The following is a 22,676-nucleotide window of genomic DNA, read 5'->3' as shown; positions in this document are numbered from 1 at the left end:
TGATGTAACATCTAACTCAAGAAATGGCTGCTGTTAAACCTGATGCGAGCAATGAGGTCCTTGGAGGCGGAACTCTGACTCAACCGGGAGTGAGCGTCTTGAAAAATGTTTTTCAAACTCTTACGATGTTGATACTATACTCTCGAAACCACTTATGTGTCCACACGAGCTGTCGTATTCCGTACAGGCAAAGAGTGTGGACAAATTCCGTATCGACCCTCTCTGAATGATTCCTCCAGTCACATGAATTTCCTCCCCCCCCCCCCCCCTCCCACCCGAAAAAAAATCACAGAAGCTGTAGCATTGTTGGTTGACTTGGATCCGTTATGGGGAAAAATTAATCATTAACAACGGATTTTGCTCACGGAACTCGCACAAGTCACGTAATGTTTAAATTTTTTTTACAAACAGAAAAGACTTATAGCGTGTCAAAATGCAGAATCGGCAGGCAAAAAAATGGTTCTAATGGCTCTGAGCACTGTGGTCATCAGTCCCCTAGAACTTAGAACTACTTAAACCCATCTAACCTAAGGACATCACACACATCCATACCCGAGGCAGGATTCGAACCTGTGATCGTAGCGGTCGCGCGGTTCCAGACTGTAGTGCCTAGAACCGCTCGGCCACTCCGGCCGGCATCGGCAGGCAGCTCAGGCTTCTCATTCGGGTCCGACTATGTAGACTACCCGTGGTTCTAGTTTACTGCGCTGCGAAGTACTGAAAATCAAATGTTTACGTAACGTCAACGATGTGTGAAAATACGAATCAATAGATATCATCATTTTCTGTAACGAGAAATCAACCAGTCATATTAATCTAATCTGATTTTATAAGAAATAAACTGAATTACTGGAGGTGATACAAGAATGACTGCCTGTGCATTGCAAATATTCTATAGCAATGTTATTCCAGTACACGTAAAGCAGCACACGTAGAGTTGAAGAACAACAAGCATTCCTACTTTGAGCTCAATTTACAATATTTAAGTTTCGTTAACTCAAATAATGTGTTCAAGTTGTAGACGCTTGGACGTGCAAGCATAGCATATGTACCTGCACGTAGCAAATTTGCTGTTTAGTGTTGCGCACCTTCCTGTATTATCAGTAGTTGACTGATTGGTGAATGAACAAAATTAAAACTCACCCCTAAGAAATAGATGCAGGGGAATGTCTCAAATCTTCTTCTTTTCCTTGTGCCTTTGCCCTACATCGAGACAGGTTCGGCATTCTTATTAACGGATACCCTTCCTCTCGCCACCCCGTTACTCAAAAATGGTTCGAATGGCTCTGAGCACTATAGGACTGAACATCTGAGGTCATCAGTCCCCTAGACTTAGAACTGCTTAAACCTAAATAACTTAAGGACATCACACACATCCATGCCCGAGGCAGGATTCGAATCTGCGACCGTAGCAGCAGCGCCCCGTTACTCCCCAGGATGTAATACGTGTACGCCAACTGTCTGCATGTTGTATTTTTCATGTGAAAGTGAGCGCAAGTTTTCGTAATGTTTGCGTATCTTGTAACTGACGCGAGGCTTGGATACCAGCGCAATATTCACCTAGTGAAATCTGGGAAACCGCCTAAAAACCACAGCGAGGCTGGCGGGCACAGCGACCCCTGTCATTAAACCGCCGGCCGGATTCGATCCGGTGCCGGCGTACCTCAGTGTCCACGAAACGGTTCTTCCACACGCATGGCTACCAGGGCGGGTTGGAAATTCGTTAATAGGGTACCTTACCTAACATAGACGGTTTTAATGTCACTACGTATATAATAGAGTATCTTTTCAATTCAGGATAAGGACAATGAAAAAAAACTCTTTGTGCATAAAGCTCTCTCGATTCGCATAGTGCAAGTGGCACGTAATTACACATTTGTAAGATGTTAGAAACTGGTCTTAGAATCTGCTGGCAGAAGAAGACTGCGATCAAAGAACATCCACTCTGGACTCGAGCCACGTCGAGCTGGCACTCCTGCAATTCATGCTACTATCGATTATCGCAGCGAAGCGGGCGCTGTTGCTAAGGGCTACCGTCGGTAATCCCAAGTTCTGTCGCGGTGTCATACAAGCAGCTCTCTCCCTGTCTTTCCTAGCGTTTAACCCGTCGTACGACGTGTGCTGTTAGTCATAATTTAGCATAGGCTATTTGATTTATTTTCCTTTGGGGCTGGATGTCCTTTTTGTCACCACAGCCGTCATTTAACGTCAGGGAGAGAAGTCGTGCGCTCGATCTGTCTGTCAATCATCTAACGTTCTTCTGCGTGTTACCTTATCGGTATATAAACTGCAAGTGTATCATATTTTCCAAGGCGGTGGCTAAGGACCATTTCAGACTCTGTCTAAACTATCATCGAAAACCCCCTGAAAGACTTTTGGGAAGGCCAGTGTACCACACCAGCTGTCGTTAGTTCGGCAGGCTGATTCGCTCGCTCTCTGACTTATCTCTCTGTTTAGCAAACTATTGCGTTTCAAGTAAAGCTGTTCGAACAGATCAGTATATGAGTACCACTAACGCGCAAATTTCAGTTAACTGATAAGAACATTAAATGTTCGTGAACCATCTGCACATGTGTAGTTCATGGTAAGGCTCAGTCAAATATATTGTTTGGATGTCTAACTTCCCGGTGAAGTGAAAAGCATACTGAACAATTACCAAGTCAACTTCTACTACGCCCACTACTAGATAGTATATTAAAAAAATCAAGCGAAAATCTGAAAGCGTAAAAGGAGAGAGTACAAGGATAACTATTCTTTAACGTGCTTGGTGGAATAAATTAGTTACTGTCTCTGAGAAAGACAATAGGGGGGGGGGGGGGGAGGAATTGGTGGAAGGTGGTTAACTTTCTTTGAACGTTATGTTCTTTAATGTGATAAACGACAAGTATGAGTAATTATTTCTTAAAGTTTGTGTCGATACCTGGGTGAAATCTTTGTATTATTACTTACGTATTTCAAACGACTGTTTCTTAGGTCTCCACTTCCAGGCATGTAAATGTGACGAATAATCCTGAGCTCTAGGCCTAATACATCGATGTAAGAATTAATTGCAAAAATTAGAACGACTAAGGAATAAAGATATATAACGATGGAGTACTTAGTCACTTCCTCCGTTTAAATACGGCTACTTTTCGTACTTGTAAACACTGTAAACATCAAATATCTAAATATCCGAACAATTAGTGCGTTATTAAAGTACTAGTTGGGAAGATGTCAGTAGACAGCACACTTACAATGCACAGAACCAGACCAGTAGTAACAACAAGCGCAACAAACAACGCTGAAAAGTGGTGGCAACCAAACCGAGAATCCAACCATATATTTAAATTATTATAACCACGACTGGAATGGAGGATATAAGTTTACTTCTGGTTAAGTACTGGGACCGAACCGGTAGTCGAACATGAGCTCGGATTTAGCAAGTGTAGGAAACGCCACGTCGTTGAAGAGAGTAGCTTCGTGTAGTGCGTTCATTGGGTGATGTGAGCGAAACATTAAATGTAAAGCCAAACGCGTACCACCACCTCGGAATTTGAAGCCGGCGCTCTCAAATGCGAGCCCAGGATTTCACTGTCGCACGAGTTCTAGAACGGGGTTTTCCTGTTCGTAAAAGAGAAAAAGGAAGCGAAGAGTCGGCGGAAAAAAGGCATCATTAATTTTGAATTGCTAATGGTCTCTTCTCGATAACCAGCGCGAAACAGCAAGACGTGGGCACGAGAAAGGCGTGTAGTGAAGGTACGAATGGCACTGACCTGTCGGCGTCCATGTCCCGGCGCTGCGGCCAGCTGACTGCGCGTCGCCCACACGCAACGCAGCCGCCGCGTCGCCGGCAGCCCCCAGACGCCAGCCGCCACTAGCGCCGCACCGCGCCTGTTGCCGACACCACGCATCACAAAGCACTCGTGTGTTCCATCTGCCACAGCGAAATCGTGGCGGCTGACGATTTCGTATGGTGGCGTAGTGGTAAGGCACTCGTCTCGCATACGAGAAGACAACAGCTTAGATCCTCTTTCGGAAATACATACACTACTGGCCATTAAAATTGCTGCACCAAGAAGAAATGCAGATGATAAACGGGTATTCATTGGACAAATATATTATACTAGAACTGACATGTGATTACATTTTCACGCAATTTGGGTGCATAGATCCTGAGAAATCAGTACCCAGAACAACCACCTCTGGCCGTAATAACGGCCTTCATACGCCTGGGCATTAAGTCAAACACAGCTTGGATGGCGTGTACAGGTACAGCTGCCCATGCAGCTTCAACATGATACCACAGTTCATGAAGAATAGTGACTGGCGTATTGTGACGAGCCAGTTGCCCGGCCACCATTGACCAGACGTTTTCAATTGGTGAGAGATCTGGAGAATGTGCTGGCCGCCCGGGTAATGTGCTGGCCATTTTCTGTATCCAGAAAGGACCGTACAGGATCTGCAGCATGCGTTCGTGCATTATCCTGCTGAAATGTAGGGTTTCGCAGGGATCGAATGTGGGGTAGAGTCACGGGTCGTAACACATCGGACATGTAACGTCCACTGTTCAAAGTGCCGTCAATGCGAACAAGAGGTGACCGAGACATGTAACCAATGGCACCCCATACCATCACGCCGGGTGATACGCCAGTATGGAGATGACGAATACACGCTTCCAATGTGCGTTCACGGCGATGTCGCGAAACACGGGTGCTACGATCGTGATGCTGTAAACAGAACCTGGATTCATCCGAAAAATGACGTTTTGCCATTCGTGCACCCAGGTTCGTCGTTGAGTACACCGTCGCATGCGCTCCTGTCTGTGATGCAGCGTCAAGGGTAACCGCAGCCACGGTCTCAGAGCTGATAGTCCGTGCTGCTGCAAACGTCGTCGAACTGTTCGTGCACATGCTTGTTGTCTTGCAAACGTCCCCATCTGTTGACTCAGGGATCGAGACGTGGCTGCACGATGCGTTACAGCCATGCGGATAAGATGCCTTTCATCTCGACTGCTAGTAATACGAGGCCATTGGGGTCCAGCACGGCGTTCCGTATTACCCTCCTGAACCCACCGATTCCATATTCTGCTAATAGTCATTGGATCTCGACCAACGCGAGCAGCAATGTCGCGATACGATAAACCGCAATCGCGATAGGCTACAATCCGACCTTTATCAAAGTCGGAAACGTGATGGTACGCATTTCTCCTCCTTACACGAGGCATCACAACAACGTATCACCAGACAACGCCGGTCAACTGCTGTTTGTGTATGAGAAATCGGTTGGAAACTTTCCTCATGTCAGCACGTTGTAGGTGTCGCCACCGGCGCCAACCTTGTGTGAATGCTCTGAAAATATAATCATTTGCATATCACAGCATCTTCTTCCTGTCGGTTAATTTTCGCGTCTGTAGCACGTCATCTTCGTGGTGTAGCAATTTTAATGGTCAATAGTGTATTTTCTTTTTTCTAGTGTAGGGACAAGCAAAATGAGCGCTGCCTGGTTTTTCTCACAGTCCGAACGAATGAACATAACAGTTGCAAAGCGAAGGTTGCTTGAAACGACAGTACACATATTTTTAAAAACAGCCGCGTCTTCCTCACCGAGACACCCGAGCCGCACGGGCGCTCACTGTCGTTTTTGCTCAGTAACGGTTCGTCCTGTCAGCGGCGAGGCATGAAAAACGCTTACCCGGGCGGCCGAGCGCCGGTCGCTACAGCATCTCCTGGCGCCTTACACGCTACCAGACATCGTGCTGTCCCTAAATCTCCTAACACAAGTGCCAGGATGGTCTTTCCTTCCACGTCCCTGCATAATCCACTCTTGTGTTCCATCTATAGCGACGGTTTCCAACCTGGCGGTAATTAAAATCTAATTTTCTCAGAGCTAAATTCAAAAGGGTGCACGAAAATTTACTATTTGTAGAATATCTCTTTTCAATAAATCAAGTCCAGTAGCTGCAATGTCATACTCATTTTTTTTTTGTATCTAGATATTTCTGCACAACGAGCTTGTCTGTTTTGGCTTACAGTGCCATTTTCTAGTGCGCCTGTGGGTATTGTGAATAATGAATCTTATTTACAACTTACTTATGATCAAGAATGCATTTTTATACAGTACATTTCTACTTACGTCTAGATGGAGTTGACGATCATATGGCATCCAGGGGCCAACTGCGAATCTTCTGTTGGGAAAGATTGTTGTTATAATCAAGTAGCTGTCCTGACAAAACTCTACCATCTGGTGAGAAAGATGTATGAGACAGGTGAAATTCCCTCAGACTTCAAGAAGAATATAATAATTCAAATCCCAAAAAAGCAGGTGTTGACAGATGTGAAAATTACCGGACTATCAGTTTAATAAGTCACAGCTGCAAAATACTAATGCGAATTCTTTACAGAAGAATGGAAAAACTGTTAGAAGCCGACCTCGGAGAAGATCAGTTTGGATTCCGTAGAAATGTTGGAACACGTGAGGCAATACTGACCTTCGACTTATCTTAGAAGAAAGGTTAAGGAAAGGCAAACCTACGTTTCTAGCATTTGTAGACTTAGTGAAAGCTTTTGACAGTGTTGACTGGAATACTCTCTTTCAAATTCTAAAGGTGGCAGGGGTAAAATACAGCGAAAGGCTATTTACAATTTGTACAGAAATCAAATGGCAGTTATAAGAGTTGAGGGACATGAAAGGGAAGCAGTGGTTGGGAAGGGAGTGAGACAGGGTTGTAGCCTCTCCCCGATGCTATTCAATCTGTATATTGAGCAAGCAGTAAAGGAACCAAAAGAAAAGTTCGGGGTAGGTATTAAAATCCATGGAGAAGAAATAAAAACTTTGAGGTTCGCCGATGACATTGTAATTCTGTCAGAGACAGCAAAGAACTTGGAAGAGCAGTTGAACGGAATGGACAGTGTCTTGAAAGGAGGGTATAAGATGAACATCAACAAAAGCAAAACGAAGATAATGGAACGTAGTCTAATTAAGTTGGGTGTTGCTGAGGGAATTAGATTAGGAAATGAGACACTTAAAGGAGTAAAGGAGTTTTGCTATTTGGGGAGCAAAATAACTGATGATGGTCGAAGTAGAGAGGATATAAAATGTAGACTGGCAATGGCAAGGAAAGCGTTTCTGAAGAAGAGAAATTTGTTAACATCCAGTATTAATTTAAGTGTCAGGAAGTCATTTCTGAAAGTATTCGTATGGAGTGTAGCCATGTATGGAAGTGAAACATGGACGATAAATAGTTTGGACAAGAAGAGAATAGAAGCTTTCGAAATGTGGTGCTACAGAAGAATGCTGAAGATTAGATGGGTAGATCACATAACTAATGATGAGGTATTGAACAGAATTGGGGAGAAGAGGAGTTTGTGGCACAACTTGACTAGAAGAAGGGATCGGTTGGTAGGACATGTTCTGAGGCATCAAGGGATCACCAATTTAGTACTGGAGGGCAGCGTGGAGGGTAAAGATCGTAGAGGGAGACCAAGAGATGAACACACTAAGCAGATTCAGAAGGGTGTAGGCTGCAGTAGGTACTGGGAGATGAAGAAGCTTGCACAGGATAGAGTAGCATGGAGAGCTGCATCAAACCAGTCTCAGGACTGAAGACCACAACAACAACAGCTGTTATAATATGAAATTTTTCTTAATACTAATTGTTTGGCAGCTATTTGCCAACTCGGATCCTTAGATGCTATATACCTACGCTTTTTTTATCTTTGGAAGTCATGCATGATCCAAAATAGAAAAAAAAATCCGTAAATATGTAGCATTTAAGAGTCCCAACTGTCTAGTAGGTGTCAAATTATATATAACAAGATTATAACAGCTATGTGATTATAATAACAATATTCCACAACAAAAAGCTCACAATTGGTCCCTGGATGCCATACGATTGTCAACTACACCTAGACGTAAGTAGAAACGTAATCTTTAAGAATACGTTCTTGATCATAAGTAAGATGTAAATTAGATTCATTATTCACAACTCTCACATGTGGACCTGAAAATGGCATTGTAAGCTGAAACAGACAAGCTTGTCGTGCAGAAATATATAAATACATGCAAATAAATACTACATTGCATCTACTGGAACTGATTTCTTAAAGAAATGTCGTATTTCGACGTAGTTCATGCTACAGCCCTACTGAGACAGAAACTTTTAAAGTATCTTACTATTATCACTATTTCGTAATACTGTAATACTGATAACGTAACTTACCTCTAATTACATTTTTTTCAAATACTAGTACCGGTATTAACGTGTGACGCAATGTGATGGAGTTTACCACGGTTTGTGAAGTGAATGTTTAAACTATATCTTCCTCACATAGACCATCCACTACAAACGTGCTTTGTACTTTGTTCCATACATTCATAACATCAAAATTGAGACATATCATCACACATGCTTAAATATGTGATGAAAATGCCTTCTTCCACTTGATAGTAGTTCATGAAACACTTTAGAACTTACTTCGTTATTGATTTTGCAGCGATAAATGAACTGACGCCACAAAACAACAGTAAATACAGAATGACTTCTAAACTGCTGTAGGGCCTGCACTGTATTATTATTATTATTATTATTATTATTATTATTAGTAGTAGTAGTAGTAGTAGTAGTAGTATCAGTGACAATGGTCAGACACAAAGCGTTGGCAGCCAGAGGTCTTCCAATTTTTATCAGTTCAGAAGCAAGGAGTCCAGCAATTAAGTGATTTACGAACAGTGAGCCTCAGTATAGTGCACACACTTTAATTTGATTGATTTTAAATGGGGATGCGAGGTGTGGGTGAAGCTAGAGTCGATATGGGGAGGAGTGGTGCAGCAAAAGTGTTTTGCAACAAGTGTCTGCCCTCAATGTGGTTAGTTAACTTTCTTTTCTGCTCGTAAGAAGGAGTTTTAGGTAACAATCACGGTGCACTAAGCATTGACTCGTTATTCCTTAAAAATAGTTGTTACAAATAAGCAGTACCAGTTGTATCACTGACTCATTAGCTCATGGTTTAATCAAACACCTAAATGTATTATGCTGTATTTCTAGAAAGCTGGGAAATCCCGTTAAAGTCCAGCAGCCGGTAACTAAATATAATTTATCTTTAAAAAATGAAATCAAAGCGACCATAAAATGACAACAGTTGCAAAAATACAAATATGCTCGAGAGTTACCAACCTGATCGCGAGAGAAGAGACATCTGTGTATTATAATCTGCGAAAGATAGCGCGCTGTACCAAAGATATAAAAAAAACCTAAAAACCACTGACAGAACGTAAATAAGCCAGCTGTGAGAAATAGGAAGCGTAGCAGAAAGTTAATGCCGTAATAGGCTTCGATCTGAAAGTAACTATTCGCACAAGATAATAACAGCTCTGAAAGAAGTGCGAATTTCCAAACTTGAAGAATAAATTCAGAAACTGATTGCAAATGTGAATGAAGAGCTGTTATGTTAGGTAACGTGCTAATCACCAAACTCGAGGTCTGCAGTACCAGACGGAATACCTGTTAACTCATACATGCAACTTTCGGATGAAAATTAGTTAAAATACTAAGTGAGATACGACTAAATACAAAAATTCACTCAGTATTTATAGAAAGTACAGCAATGTCGTGCTGCTGGTATAAAATCAACGTATTATTAGATCAATAGTTGGCTTCAAAGCCATTTCATATCTTCCAGTCTACTTCCAAAATATATTAGTACGGTGCACTGCAAAAGGAAATGAAGCTCTTAATACGTACATAACCCATTGGACGCGGACCAAGTCGCCGGTGTCAGTGTAGGGACATAATTGGACACAGAACACGAAGAAGAGTCAGGCATCGTTTATGTCATTGGAGACACAGGAAAGACTATTTCGATTTAACGTCCTGTCGATGATGAGGTCGTTAGAGGCGGAGAGTTGCCCGGATTGTAGAAGGATCGTAAGGATTGGGAAGGAATTAGGTGGTATCGTTTTAAAAGCAACCATTCCAAAATTTGCCTTAAGCGACTGAGGGAAACCACGAAAAATCCTAATCTGAACAACTCTCCTCCCGAATATTAATTCAGGGTGTTGACCAAAACACCATCATTCTAGGTGTTACAAAGAATATTAAAAAATGGCACCATTGGAAAAGTAGGAACAGGGCAGTTTTCTTTTACAAGTCAAACAGAGAAATCAAATTTTCTCTTATTTTGAAAGTCTAGTATGTTCAGTTTCACTAAAAAGTATAATCCATCTTGCTTAAGGGATGGGATAGGTGAATTAGAGGTGATTTTTAGAAATTTCATGCAGATGATGATCTTCCTCCTTTTTTGAAGATCTGAGTTGCAAAATTAACAAGGCCGGAATAAAACAGAAGATTTGTATAAAAAGTAACCCCAAGGAACCTGGATACAAGCAACCTGCGCCGCTTGGCACGGGTGGCAGTAAGCATCTACGGCCAGGTGACTTGTCTGGCATAGCTGTAATAAATAATATACACAAACCTTCCTCATAAATCAGTCTATCTATTACTGAAAACAGTAACAAAATCCCTACAGTAGTTCGTGAGATTAACCTTCATACACAGACAGAAACGCGTGACGAGGGACTTTTAACACTCAAATAATGTTGCCATTTAACAAAATTAATGCTTGAAAACATCTCCCAGGTGACGGCTGTTTTCAGCGATGCACTTCTCAAGGTGCTCTCGGAAGTTGGCTCTGAAACATGCCTCTGTCTATCTGGACGATTTCCACACGAACAGCTTCCTTCAATTCTTCAAGTGTACGGGGTTTATGCACGTACACACGTCATTTGAGGTAACCCCACAAAAAGTAGTCACATATGGATAGGTCAGGGGAACGAGGAAGCCAATGAATGTCTCCGAACTGGGAAATAACTCTACCACGAAAAACAGTCTTAATTGCTTCCATAGTCAATCTTGCGGTGTGGGCTGTACCTTCATCCTGCTGAAACCACACTCGCCGGATAAGAGTACGTTTTCTTCTTAATTCAGGTAGGAAGAATTCAGTGATCATCTCTCTATGTCGTTCAGAGGTTACGGTTACAGTGTTCTTGCTCTCGTCTTGGAAAATGTATGGAGCAAGAACATCTGTACCTGTCACAGCACACCAAACAGTCACCTTGGGACTATGTATTTGGTTTCTCATGCAGTAGTTTTGAGTTTTCACGTGCCCAATAACGACAGTTTTACTGATTTACTATTCCATCCAAATGGAAATTAGCTTCATCACTCATAAGCAAAATAATGTTGTCATTTTGCTCAAATATGGCCTCCATTTCTCTGGAAAAGTTTAGCCACTCTTCATAATCTCTTGGGTTTAATTTTTGCACAATGGCCATTTTGTAGGGATGAAATTTTAGGTTAGTGTGCAAAATACACCTTACTGAGCGATTACTGAGGCGCAGCTCAGTCAAGTGTCTTCTAGCAGATCGACCAGGACTACGGAATATGGCTTGCCGAACTCTCTCCACATTTTCTTGCGTCCGAACTGTGTGAAGAGCTCCTGGTGGTTTTTTGTTCATAACTGTTCCTCGTGTTCGAAATGATTCTACCCAATGTAAAATGGTGTTACGAGTGGGAACACTATCATGTCTAGCGAGATTGAAATGTCGACGAAACTCACGCTGCACTGCAACGATAGACTCACAGTCGTGCTAAACACGCGATGCTGCACGGTCCACGGCTGCATAATCCTGACTAAACAAAATGGCAGGAGCTACCGATCACGTTACCACATCACCACCCCCCCCCCCCCCCCCACTCCGACCGGCTGAGCCTGAATACTAGCTGTTCTAAAAACGTCCATCCTTTCTGCCTCACCCTTTATATAGGGTTGCGGGAGCTGTTTACTTCACTGCTTGTCCTGCCAAGTTACCACCTCCTCTGTAGCTTACCACCTCGCGGCTTCCATCATTAACACGAGGTGTCACTCCAAACGCCTGTGAAATATGGAACAGATAACAATAAACATATGATACAGCCATCATTAAGATATTTATAAACTAGATACATAAATTTTATTCTTGGATCAGTCTATCTATTAATGGAAACCGTATCATAATTCCTACAACAGTTTTCGAGATTAATGTTCGTATACAGACAGGAAACCGTGAAGGAGGATTTGAGTTTATAATACTTCAAGATGTTGTGACGAGTTCTGTGAATGCGCTTATGCGCTTGCTTTGGCTCAAATTATGCTATAGAACATGAGAGATTAAAACGAGGAAAATATAAAATTTGTCTGTCAGCTGACATTGCGTGATCCTATTTTTATTTTTGTGGTCGCTCTCTCTCACGTTGTGTACATACGCTTTTCAGATCCATTTCAGTATTTCAAATCGGTTATCAAGACTTTACTGTGTTGACATATACGAGTCTGTTATGTTTCCCAAAGGTCGACCTGTGGTAGCCGTTGACTACAGCGCAGTGTAACGAATACATTCCCAGGCCAGAGAGACTTTGCGACGTGACACGGATCCAAATTAGCTGATCTGGAGATGAGGCACTTACTATTGTCCACGCAGAGGACGTTTGCAGAAGACGATCTATTGACCAAGTGCGGCCCGTGTTTTCTGAAGAGTCATAAGCTTCGTGGCATTGCAATGTCAGCCACTTGAGGAAAGCGCCTAGGTGCCTTTAGGTCCTGTTCGTATTTGCTACACAGCGGCAGATAAAGGAAGCTAAGCAGCGACTCTGATTAACAAAATGGTTCAAATGGCTCTAAGTACTATGGGACTTACCATCTGAGGTCATCAGTCCCCTAGACTTAGAAATACTTAAACCTAACTAACCTAAGGACATCACACACATCCATGCCCGAGGCAGGATTCGAACCTGAGACCGTAGCACCAGCGCGGTTCCGGACTGAAGCGCCTAGAACCGCTCCGCCACAGCGGCCGGCCTCTGATTAACACATGAGCTGTATTTCACACAAACTGAAGAAGGTCAATTATCCTCCAGGGGAGAACGGGCGAATATCGACACCCCAGGCAATATCGACACCATCGTTTCCTCAGTGGGAGTTAGTACTGGAACACAGCGGGCAATGACAAAAGTTGGCTGCAGAGGCGACAAGTCCTTGTAAACGACAGTCTTATTGTGGTGCTAAAAATTGGTTTCTATTGAATATTGATGTTGTTTGTGGCTTACGCTTAAACTGAGGTAAGCATTTCAATACTTTTTAAATGTAATAATTATAATGTAGGTAGATATTATGTTTTCTAGTGCGTCTTTCAGCACTGATTTTGTAAATTTTCGAGCAATAGCAGTGCCATTGAAGTCTGGTCACTGCCTTGATGTCTGAGTGGGGTAATATCAACAGACGAATATGCGGCAATGTCAACCGGGCATCGATATTTTCCCATGTCTGAACTTCAGAAAAGAAGTTGTTTGCAGTTAAGTAACGCCTTACACGTAATTTCAGATGGCAAGGACAAGAACAAGAAAATCAGAGGGGGCTAATGACATCGAAGAAACACTTGAAATTGAGTTAAGTTTAGTGAAGTCAGGGAAATCACTGAAGATCATATTAAAGGAGCTGAACACAATAAAATTATAGTATATGATAGAATAAAATCAAATTCCGACATGCAACATTCCTCAGGAAGAAGTTATTTTCTTACTCCTGAACGAGAACAAAAATTAATGTCATTTGACTACATTGGCACAATTATTATATTTCATTTCCCTGGTTGAGACGCTGAGAATTTCCTATGACCTTTCCGGCAAACTAAGCCTTAAGCACTATTTCAATAATATTACCGAGAAATCCTGAAACAAGCTTAAGAAAATCATCAGCGATAAGTATCAACAGAGTTATAGGCTTCAATAACGCTGAAGTCGATTTATATCTCTCCAACTTGAACACCTGTATACGTATTTTGATACTTGTTAAAGTAATAAAATGTGTTATTTTCTTAGAACAAGAATTTTATTCTGGCTGTATTTCATACTAAAGGTGTCGATATTACCCAGGTACTCGGGGCAATATAGACAAGTTGTAGGCTTAAGAAAATGTTTATGTCGCTTCGAAGGTATTAAACATTTTTCAATTTTTCTGGTACAGCTATGTATCTAACATTCTGGATCACACAGGGTGCTATGAATTTTTTCGTGGAAGTGACAGATTCCGAAATAAAACGAGAAATCTCTTAAGATGCCGGTATTCCCCCGGTCACGCCTTCATCAGGGCCGAAGTAATCGACTTTGAATGCTGTTGTTTAGCTTCAACGAAGTGCTCATCCTAAGGGCCAATAACTGTTACCTGTTAGGTGAGGTGTGTACAACCACTCAGTGGCATCATTCTCAAACAACATACAGATTTTGGTGAAGGAGCTGCAGAGAAGACGCCGCTAATGAGTCCGCCGTATGCGCGGATGTATTGCATCGCCCTGTACTCACCATTGTCTTCTAAACCTAAGCAAATCGCTCTGATTGTTAATTGCTGATAAACATTTCTCGTTTCTATGAACTATCTTAAGATTGGTTGATGCCTGTCGTATTGTTACTTTGTCTTGAATGATACTCGTCTTAAATGTAACCACACCGTTTATTACACCATTTCTTAAATGTGCCTGTAAGCGCCTGATGACTATCAGTGAAGCCTATAATAATAACAGTTCGTAAGTTACAAGTTTATCTGAGCACGATGCACTAAAGATTTTACTTCTTTGTAGTTTGGCACTCAATGAAAATGGAAGAAATTGACAATCGATGGACAATTCGTTATTAATACAGTTCGATGTATTACAAATTGACGGACATCGTACAACTTAGAGAAACTGAAGTGAAGTGTGGTTACGCAGAAGCAAGATTTGCTTTATAAAAGCTAGGCAGTACGGAGAGGCAGAGTTCGTATTACGACTGTAACGTTTTTATTCCATCATATGTCAGTTTTAGTATGGGCAATTGGACGGAGAGCGTGGGTGCGAGTCAGTTTTGTTAAGTTCGATGTGTATTGATATGTCTGTTCCTAATGATGGTTATATTGTTGGATAAATTGTAGTGTTGATCAAGCTTTTGTGTCCAGAGAACGTTATTTCTTGTACAAAAGAAAATACTCTGCTTTTGGTCTCAGAAAAAGTTAATAATGCTTTGGAAAATTTGGTCATTATGGAGTAGTAGGAAACTGTGTCTGATAACGGCAATATACAGGTTGAACTCGAACTCCAGCAATAATATTGTGAAGGCTGTTAAAGAATACTTGCCGAATATTTTAGTGTAAGGGACGCACTGTCTCGGGTGGCTCGTTACGGAATAATAATTTAATGGTGACTCATTGTTGCCCCAATTAGCTTTACTTCTATGATAATACCTTCATAATAGTGAAAGAGTCGGTAGTCACCGAAATGTAAAGCAAAAAACAAAGAGTAGTATAACAACCTTCAGATGGAAAACCAATATGGTTGCTGTCATCGTGGAAACAGCTCAGCATCGAGTCGTTGTGCCACTCTTCCATTGCCTTCAATAAACCCACAATGAGGTGCATACAGGTCAAATCATTATCAGTAAACCTATCCATACTGCTGTTTATCACTGTTAAAAGTGCAACTAACGCTATCTGAAAACTAACCGAGACAGAACCAAGCAGTACTGAATACCAGCTCCTGGGCGAAGAGTAAGCTTTACTGCTGTCAACACCAAGTGTAATGAGTGAACGGAACAAGTTTGTTTCGGAACAAGGTCCATAGCACACCCTGTTGAAATATGCACTTTTGTGCAGATATTTTTAATGCTATACAGACACGAGGATAAAGTGAGTAAGAAATCAAACAAAATGCAATTTCTCTGTAAGAAGTCGCTGGAAACCATGGATACCTTACATCAAAATACTCAGAAGGTATTCCTAAACAACCTCCAACATTTTCACTGTGGAGGTCGGATTCATCCTCGATAAACATTGCAGCAGATATACATTGTATGCAGGATCAAGCAACTGTAGTGTTACCTTACACTTCACGTGAGGGCGACAAGCGCAAACGCTACTGACAGAGAAATTGACACTGTCAACAAGCAACAGTCAGCTAGTGTGGCAGAACTTGCTAAGCAGCAGGGAGATGGGCTGACATGCCTGAGGAAATGAGAACAATAGCCAGAAACATGCCGCCATATTAACCCTGGAATGCACGGGCTGCGTCTCTGACTCAAGCGCATTTTGTTTTAAAAATATCCACAAAGGTACGCTGCTTATGAGTAAGTCTTTCATCGTAGCTGTTAGTTAACGCACCTAGAGGCGATTACTTATCAGTCCATTTTCTTTGCCAGTTCATTTTTGACTCGGGAAGGAAGGTGTTGTGGGCCTGAGACACCCAGCTCGTCCGTTAAGTCAGGTTTTTCCAGTTTTGCACTTCTCTTGCTATCGGGACTGCGTGCAATAAAACGGTTCGAAATTGGCTTGGCAGCATCCACTAAGTCAGAAAGACATTGAAAAACTGTTATTAAAATGTGATATTGACTATTGAGATATAGATACTGATGCTAACACTAATCGATATTCTCTATTAACTAGTGTGTTTGATTGCGATCCCTCTTCCAGTGAATCATCATCTTACTAAGTGTCGAGATTGGATTGGATTGGATTGGATTGTTTGGGGGAGGAGACCAGACAGCGAGGTCATCGGTCTCATCGGATTAGGGAAGGACGGGGAATGGACTCGGCCGTGCCCTTTCGAAGGAACCATCCCGGCATTTGCCTGGAGCGATTTAGGGAAATCACGGAAAACCTAAATTAGGATGGTCGGACGCGGAATTGAACCGTCGTCCTCCCGAATGCGAGTCCAGTGTGCTAGCCACTGCGTCACCTCGCTCGGTAAAGTGTCGAGAGATGGACAAACTAAATGACTGAAAAATGTTCCCAACCAAAATGTCCGCATCACATTTCACAATATAGTTACGGTATTCATTTTCCTTGTGTGAATGGCGAAGTCAGAAATGCTAATATCATTGTCAAGGCCTGGAAACTGTTCGTTGACGATGCTTTGCTCGGCTTGGATTTTAGAGAGCACAAACACGTACATAGATCACGTAAGATTTCTTAATAAAAAGTGACAAAAATACCACCAGAAACTTGAAAAAAAAGGACTTAAAGGCATTTTTGGGACTTTTGTACATTTCTAGCGTTCTTCATGGAGGAAAAATGAATATGGAAGAATTTTGAGACACTTGGAACATATACTTTCCCTCCAAGAATCTCATTGCGAAGATTTCTTTATCTTTTGCGATGTGTTACATTAGATAATATTCACACGAGAGAAGAACGTTAAAAAGGACATGTGGGCCCCTTAGTGATGTCAAGGAGGGATTCCCAAAAAACTGCAGACTGCATTACACAACAAGTGAATACCTTACTGTGGATGAAATGTTACATTCTATTACCGAGCGTTGTTCTTTGAGAATGTACAATCCTTCAAAACTTGGAAAGTATGACATGAAAATATTTATCTCTATTTATCTCGAAAGATGAAAAAACATATTATGTAAAAAATTTGGAACTGTATGTCGGACAACAACCGGCAAGTTTCTTACAAGTTATTCGTTGTAATTCCAAGTTAAATAAATAAGACGTGCCTCTTGCTTTCACAACAACAAGAACATTTTTTTATTTACTAAGGCGGAAAAGTCATACAAAACCATTATAATACATAATACTACTGTGCCCGGAAACGCTCCCCACCCCGGACAAACTGCGGCGATATAACCACTTGGATCGGCCTGATAATCTCTCTTCGCTCCGGAGTAGTGAGGAAGAAAAAAAAAAGTCCGTCCCGGCCAATTCGTAAGTCATTTACCCTCGCACTTTTCCATATACGAGGATATTAGGGCAAGATGTCTTCTTGGAGAAGGACCATGTCACCGACTGTGATCTTCTGGGTTCTGCCGACTTTCTGAACTTGGTGGAAGCTCCTGAGTAACCGTAAGCAGTCCTTGCTCCAACGATTCCCGAAATTTTCTGGGATGTGGCTGATGTCATGTGTTCAGAATATAACGCTGGAAGGCAAAAAACAGGCCAGTCATCGTACGTGTTTCGTGCCATCTTGAACATTGCTGGTTTAAATGCATTTGTAGTACACAAAGCAGACACAGGACTGGATATCTAAAGACTTTCAAAGCGGCTATTTCTCAAGCAGCTGGGTTAGGCATTGATAAGACTACACACGGCACAGGGAGATAACCAGAAGAATCTCAGAAGGAATATTCGTCACCTGGGAGCACGGCTACCCTGGATTACTACTGAGGAAAACGTGGTTCCAGAAAACAGAGTTATCGATTTCATAAATTCAAAAACAAAACAAAAAAAACAAAAAAAATGCAAAAGATACGGAAAGTGGCTGTCTGTCTCATTCTGTACCGTCATGTGAAGACTGCTCAGAAAATACGGATCTGTAACATGTGTATCGCAAAAAGGGGCAGTCATTTTTATTAGATTGAATTTGCACTAAAATGTGTAATAATGTGGAATGCTGTGTATAACAATCCTAAATTCATAACTTGAAAGGATGTACAATTTTAAAATTCCAAAAACTGTTTTAAACATCCAATAATATTTTTAAATGTTGAATGATTTTATTTTTCAGATTTTTGGAGGAATATAACCTTATTTAAATACTAATAAAAAGTGAAAGAAGTATGTTTGTCATTACTGTTTAAAATTTATGCCTTACATATGTCTGTTCCGAGGTCAAGTGAGAGAGAAGTTAGGAAACACAGTGCACGAGGAACTTGAGGAAAGACTCAATTGGGACTGATGTTGCAGTCCTCTAGGGCCGGCAGGCTGTCAATTGAAGGGTGGTCGTGAAACATTTCGAACCTCGGGAACAGATGAGGAAGATCACTGGTGACGCTGAAGTTAGAGTACATCTTTGCTTCAGAGAAATGAGTTAGATGTTTGCCGCAGTTTTCTAATAAGTTTTTAGCATCGTTTAGAAGAGGTACAAAGTACGTATATCATTGAATATGGAAATAGTACTGAGTAGGTTTTGGATATAACTGTCAGTATCAAAGAATGGGCGTAATATACAATGTGTAACGTGTATAAGTGCATATATTTGTGTATATGGTACCTTAATATGTGCACACATTGATGTGTTAATAGTTTTTTCTCTGCTTCTAGCAGCCTTCCCACAAACGCGTCACAAATTTTACGACTTGATATTTTCTGCATGGTTGTACTGCACCACTAAGTGGACTACACCTATCAATAGACCGCGCGAGGTGGCGCAGTGGTTAGCACACTGGACTCGCATTCGGGAGGACAACAGTTCAATCCCACGTCCGCCCATGCTGATTTAGTTTTTCCGTGATATCCCTAAATCGCTCCAGGCAAATTCCGGGATGGTTCCTTTGAAAGGGCACGGCCGACTTCCTTCCCCGTCCTTCTCTAATCCGATGAGACCGAAGACCTCGCTGTCTGGTATCCCCCGTCAAATCAACCCAACCTGTCAGTATAGACTAACCGTTTTGCGTCCGCGCATCCACACTTCACCATCTGACCTGCTGCCCGGGACAAAATAAGCATTAACGGCTTGCTCTTGTCACCTGTACGAGGACCCACTAACCAACCCCAAAACGTACGGCTTGTAGTGACTATACTTATTAGTCTACAAATAACGTAAATGCTGATGTAATGTTGTTCAGTACACCGCCCTCAGTGCTGAATAGAAATATCTGCGCTTATACCCTTTACAACATTTATGCATAATCGTCAAAGCTTCACTACAGTGCTAAGAACGTAGTTTTAGAATAAAAGGAATTACTGTTCGACACAATTCGCTCGTCAGTCAGTATGTTCTCAATCAGGAAAAAGTAGCATTCTGCGCTGTGTCATGCGTCGATGGGGCCACGTATAAAAGTTTCTGTATGAAATATCTATCTATATACTATTAAGTGGTGGTGTAAAGCACCATGACATCAAAGATCTTCATGGGACTTTATCTTATTTCAAGTATCGCAGCATTGGTAATGTGCTCCAAATTTAGCTATACTTGCCAGCCAGTTGGTATAAATTTGCCGAGTGTGGAGTACAACAGCACTTTAAAAAAAAATCTTTATTCTTCAATATATGATACATAAACAACCCACCACCTTAAACAATTAGTGGGTCCTAATTGATACAATACAAGTGTTATTACTGCAGTTTATTCTACAAAGGTTAGTTCTTTTGCTCACACTATGGGCACTTTGTGCGCAATCTCGCAAGCCACGTGCAAGACAGCTCTAATTGGAGCACGAACAATTGAGAGTTTTATTGAGACAGAATGAGAGCTCGCTGATAAAAGAGAACCATATGCCGCAAGTCAGACGCTTAGCCGCGGATTGAGTCATGTTAAGTACACACGTTGTCCGGTAGATTTCAGAAATCGCCCGAAAAAAATTCGGTAAAGCCAGTGGACTCGCATAGGGAGGGGCGGGGTTTAAATTCCCTTCCAGCCATCCACATTTAAGTTTTTCGCGGTTTCTCTAAACAGATTCAGTCGAATCCCGGGAGGGTTCCATTGGAAAGGTCACAAAGTTTTCCTTATCCACTCCTGCCATATACAAGCTTATGCTTAGTCTCTAAAGACCTCATCGTCGATTGGACGTTAAGTCCTAACTTTTTTCCTTCTTTCCTTCTGAAGTAGCAAAGTACGCAGTAAGTGATTATATCACCAACCCTATCCATGAAGGCAAGTTAATACGTATTGTCGCCACGACTGTGTATGCTTTATTAATGTTGGGCACAAGATCGGTAGTAAGAGATGTTTTTAGAGAAAATCTCTAAATGCAAAAAGAGTTTGGAAGCCACAGCCATTCATGGGGAGTTACTGGAGCGAGTATACGGCGTAAAATGTAAAGAGGTAGATTTTTATTTATTTTCTCGTGACAGAAGCACGCTAAATATATACAGTTCCACAGATAAATATACACTTGATTACATAACAATCATAATTATATCTACATAGATCATAAAAAGTAAATTAACAAGCAAAGGAATTGACCAACTCCATGTTCAGATAACGTTTCTCCAAAACTGAGCCACAGCTAGGACTTCGTCACTGGTAAACAATAGATCTTGTTCTCAGCGTGAAAATCGGCAGAAACGGCGGAACATGTGGCTGACTTCCGAATTTGGCCACAGTCGCGATTGCTGTCCTATGATGTGAAGTCTCATGACTTAAACGATGGTTTAACCCTGACGACACCAGTTGCTACTCGGTTAAGGGACCCCCAAACATACCAGTCCTCATTACAGCCAGCAGGGTGATGTCTACAATGAAAGTCTTGTCTTATCTGGAGGTAGGTACTTCCAAAGATTTTGATGTCTGGAGGAAATAATTCCTTGATTTCAGCCTTTGTTGAGACTGTTGATGTCCAGGGTGAGCTTCAACGTTCTCAGCCTTTAGTCGTTCTTGATCAGCAGTGACTCCTCGACGAATACATGGAGGTGCAATGCCTTCAAGACAGTATATATTTTTTACAGGGATTGGTTTCAGGCATACAGTGATTAACCTGCAAACTTCATTTAAGGGTCTACGGCCAGGCCATAGGCTGACCTATACCACACAGGGGATGCATATTCTCCAGCAGAGCAGCACAGAGCCACTTCTGTGGTTTTAACAACCTGCTGTTTTGCACAAAAATTTGTAGCTTGTAACATCCTCAGGATGCTATTTCTGACACTGACTTTATGCTTGATGTTGGAGCAGTGTGTTTTAAAAGTGTGAGAGAGATCCAGTGTTACTCCTTGGTGCTTTGGGGTGAAAGAGTGTTCCAAGAGGACTCCATTCCGAGAGAAATGTAATTTCCTCGACTTCTCTCTGCTCCTGAGTAGCCCTGTCAACGAAGACTAAAAAATGTCGACTGCGGAAAGAATTTATTATAGTCGAAAAATTTTGTACAGTGGTAGGGAGGAAGTGTCACGAACAGCATACTAAAAATCCTGACCGATGGGATGTGAGCATTCGGTTGAGGATGGGGGGGTTGGGATTTAAAGGTTGCTTTTTTTCTCATGCATAAGTCGAAAACCGCGGCTTCTAGCGAAAATGTTTTCCAGCACAAAAGCAAACTAAATTACATTTCCAAAAAAAGTTCCTATTAATTTTTTCTCTAGGACTAACAGTTTCCGCATCGCAGGGGAAGGAAAAATCGCAGATTATCAAAAATATTGTTTCAACGGTATAAAATTAATGTTTATCTTTAAATGAAGTAGGTCAACAACAAACATTAAATGTGTTCTGTGGGTGTAACAGAGTGAAGGGCGGGGGGATGGTGCGTGGGGTAAGGAGCGCGAGGGAAGGCAGGTCACCAGATTGTGATCATGCCCTTCCCTCCTTCATAATTCCGCAAATTTAAGATCGATCAGGCGATTCACCCCCCTCCCCCCCCCCCCCCCTCTGTCCACCTCACTATGTCACGAGAAGCAATTACAGGATGTTTCACAAAGCTATACCGACTCTCCACAGCATGCTTTATGAATCAATATCGAGTGGTGATGCAGTGCACAGACATGCCCGTTGGATGTTTATTTTCCGCAAAATGCGTTAACACTAAACGGAATGCAGATATGACTTACTAATAATACTAATGCGCATAAGCAGACTCTTTGTAAATCTCTGCACACTGTTCTACACTGCTAGAAGAAAAACTGGCTCTTACTCACCCTTTACGGCAGCTGTAGTATTCTTCCGGGACAGGCAACGTCCCCCACTACGAATGCTGTAGTGTTAGCGCGCTG

General features: G+C 41.9%; 1 protein-coding gene across 1 annotated transcript in view; it reads right to left on the bottom strand.

The window, feature by feature from the left end:
* Nucleotides 1–3,794, bottom strand: part of LOC124721304 (facilitated trehalose transporter Tret1-2 homolog) — a 313,685-nt gene extending 309,891 nt beyond the window's left edge. Inside the window, exon 1 of the mRNA XM_047246213.1 lies at nt 3,753–3,794. Coding sequence (XP_047102169.1) covers nt 3,753–3,766 — 14 coding nt within the window. The 5' untranslated portion in view covers nt 3,767–3,794. The remainder of the gene's footprint in view (nt 1–3,752) is intronic.
* Between the last annotated feature and the right edge of the window lie 18,882 nt (nt 3,795–22,676).

This window comes from Schistocerca piceifrons, chromosome X, assembly GCF_021461385.2.
Source record: "Schistocerca piceifrons isolate TAMUIC-IGC-003096 chromosome X, iqSchPice1.1, whole genome shotgun sequence".
Lineage (NCBI taxonomy): Eukaryota > Metazoa > Arthropoda > Insecta > Orthoptera > Acrididae > Schistocerca > Schistocerca piceifrons.
The sequence above is the reverse complement of the archived record's forward strand: the minus strand, read 5'-3'. Positions and strand labels throughout refer to the sequence as shown.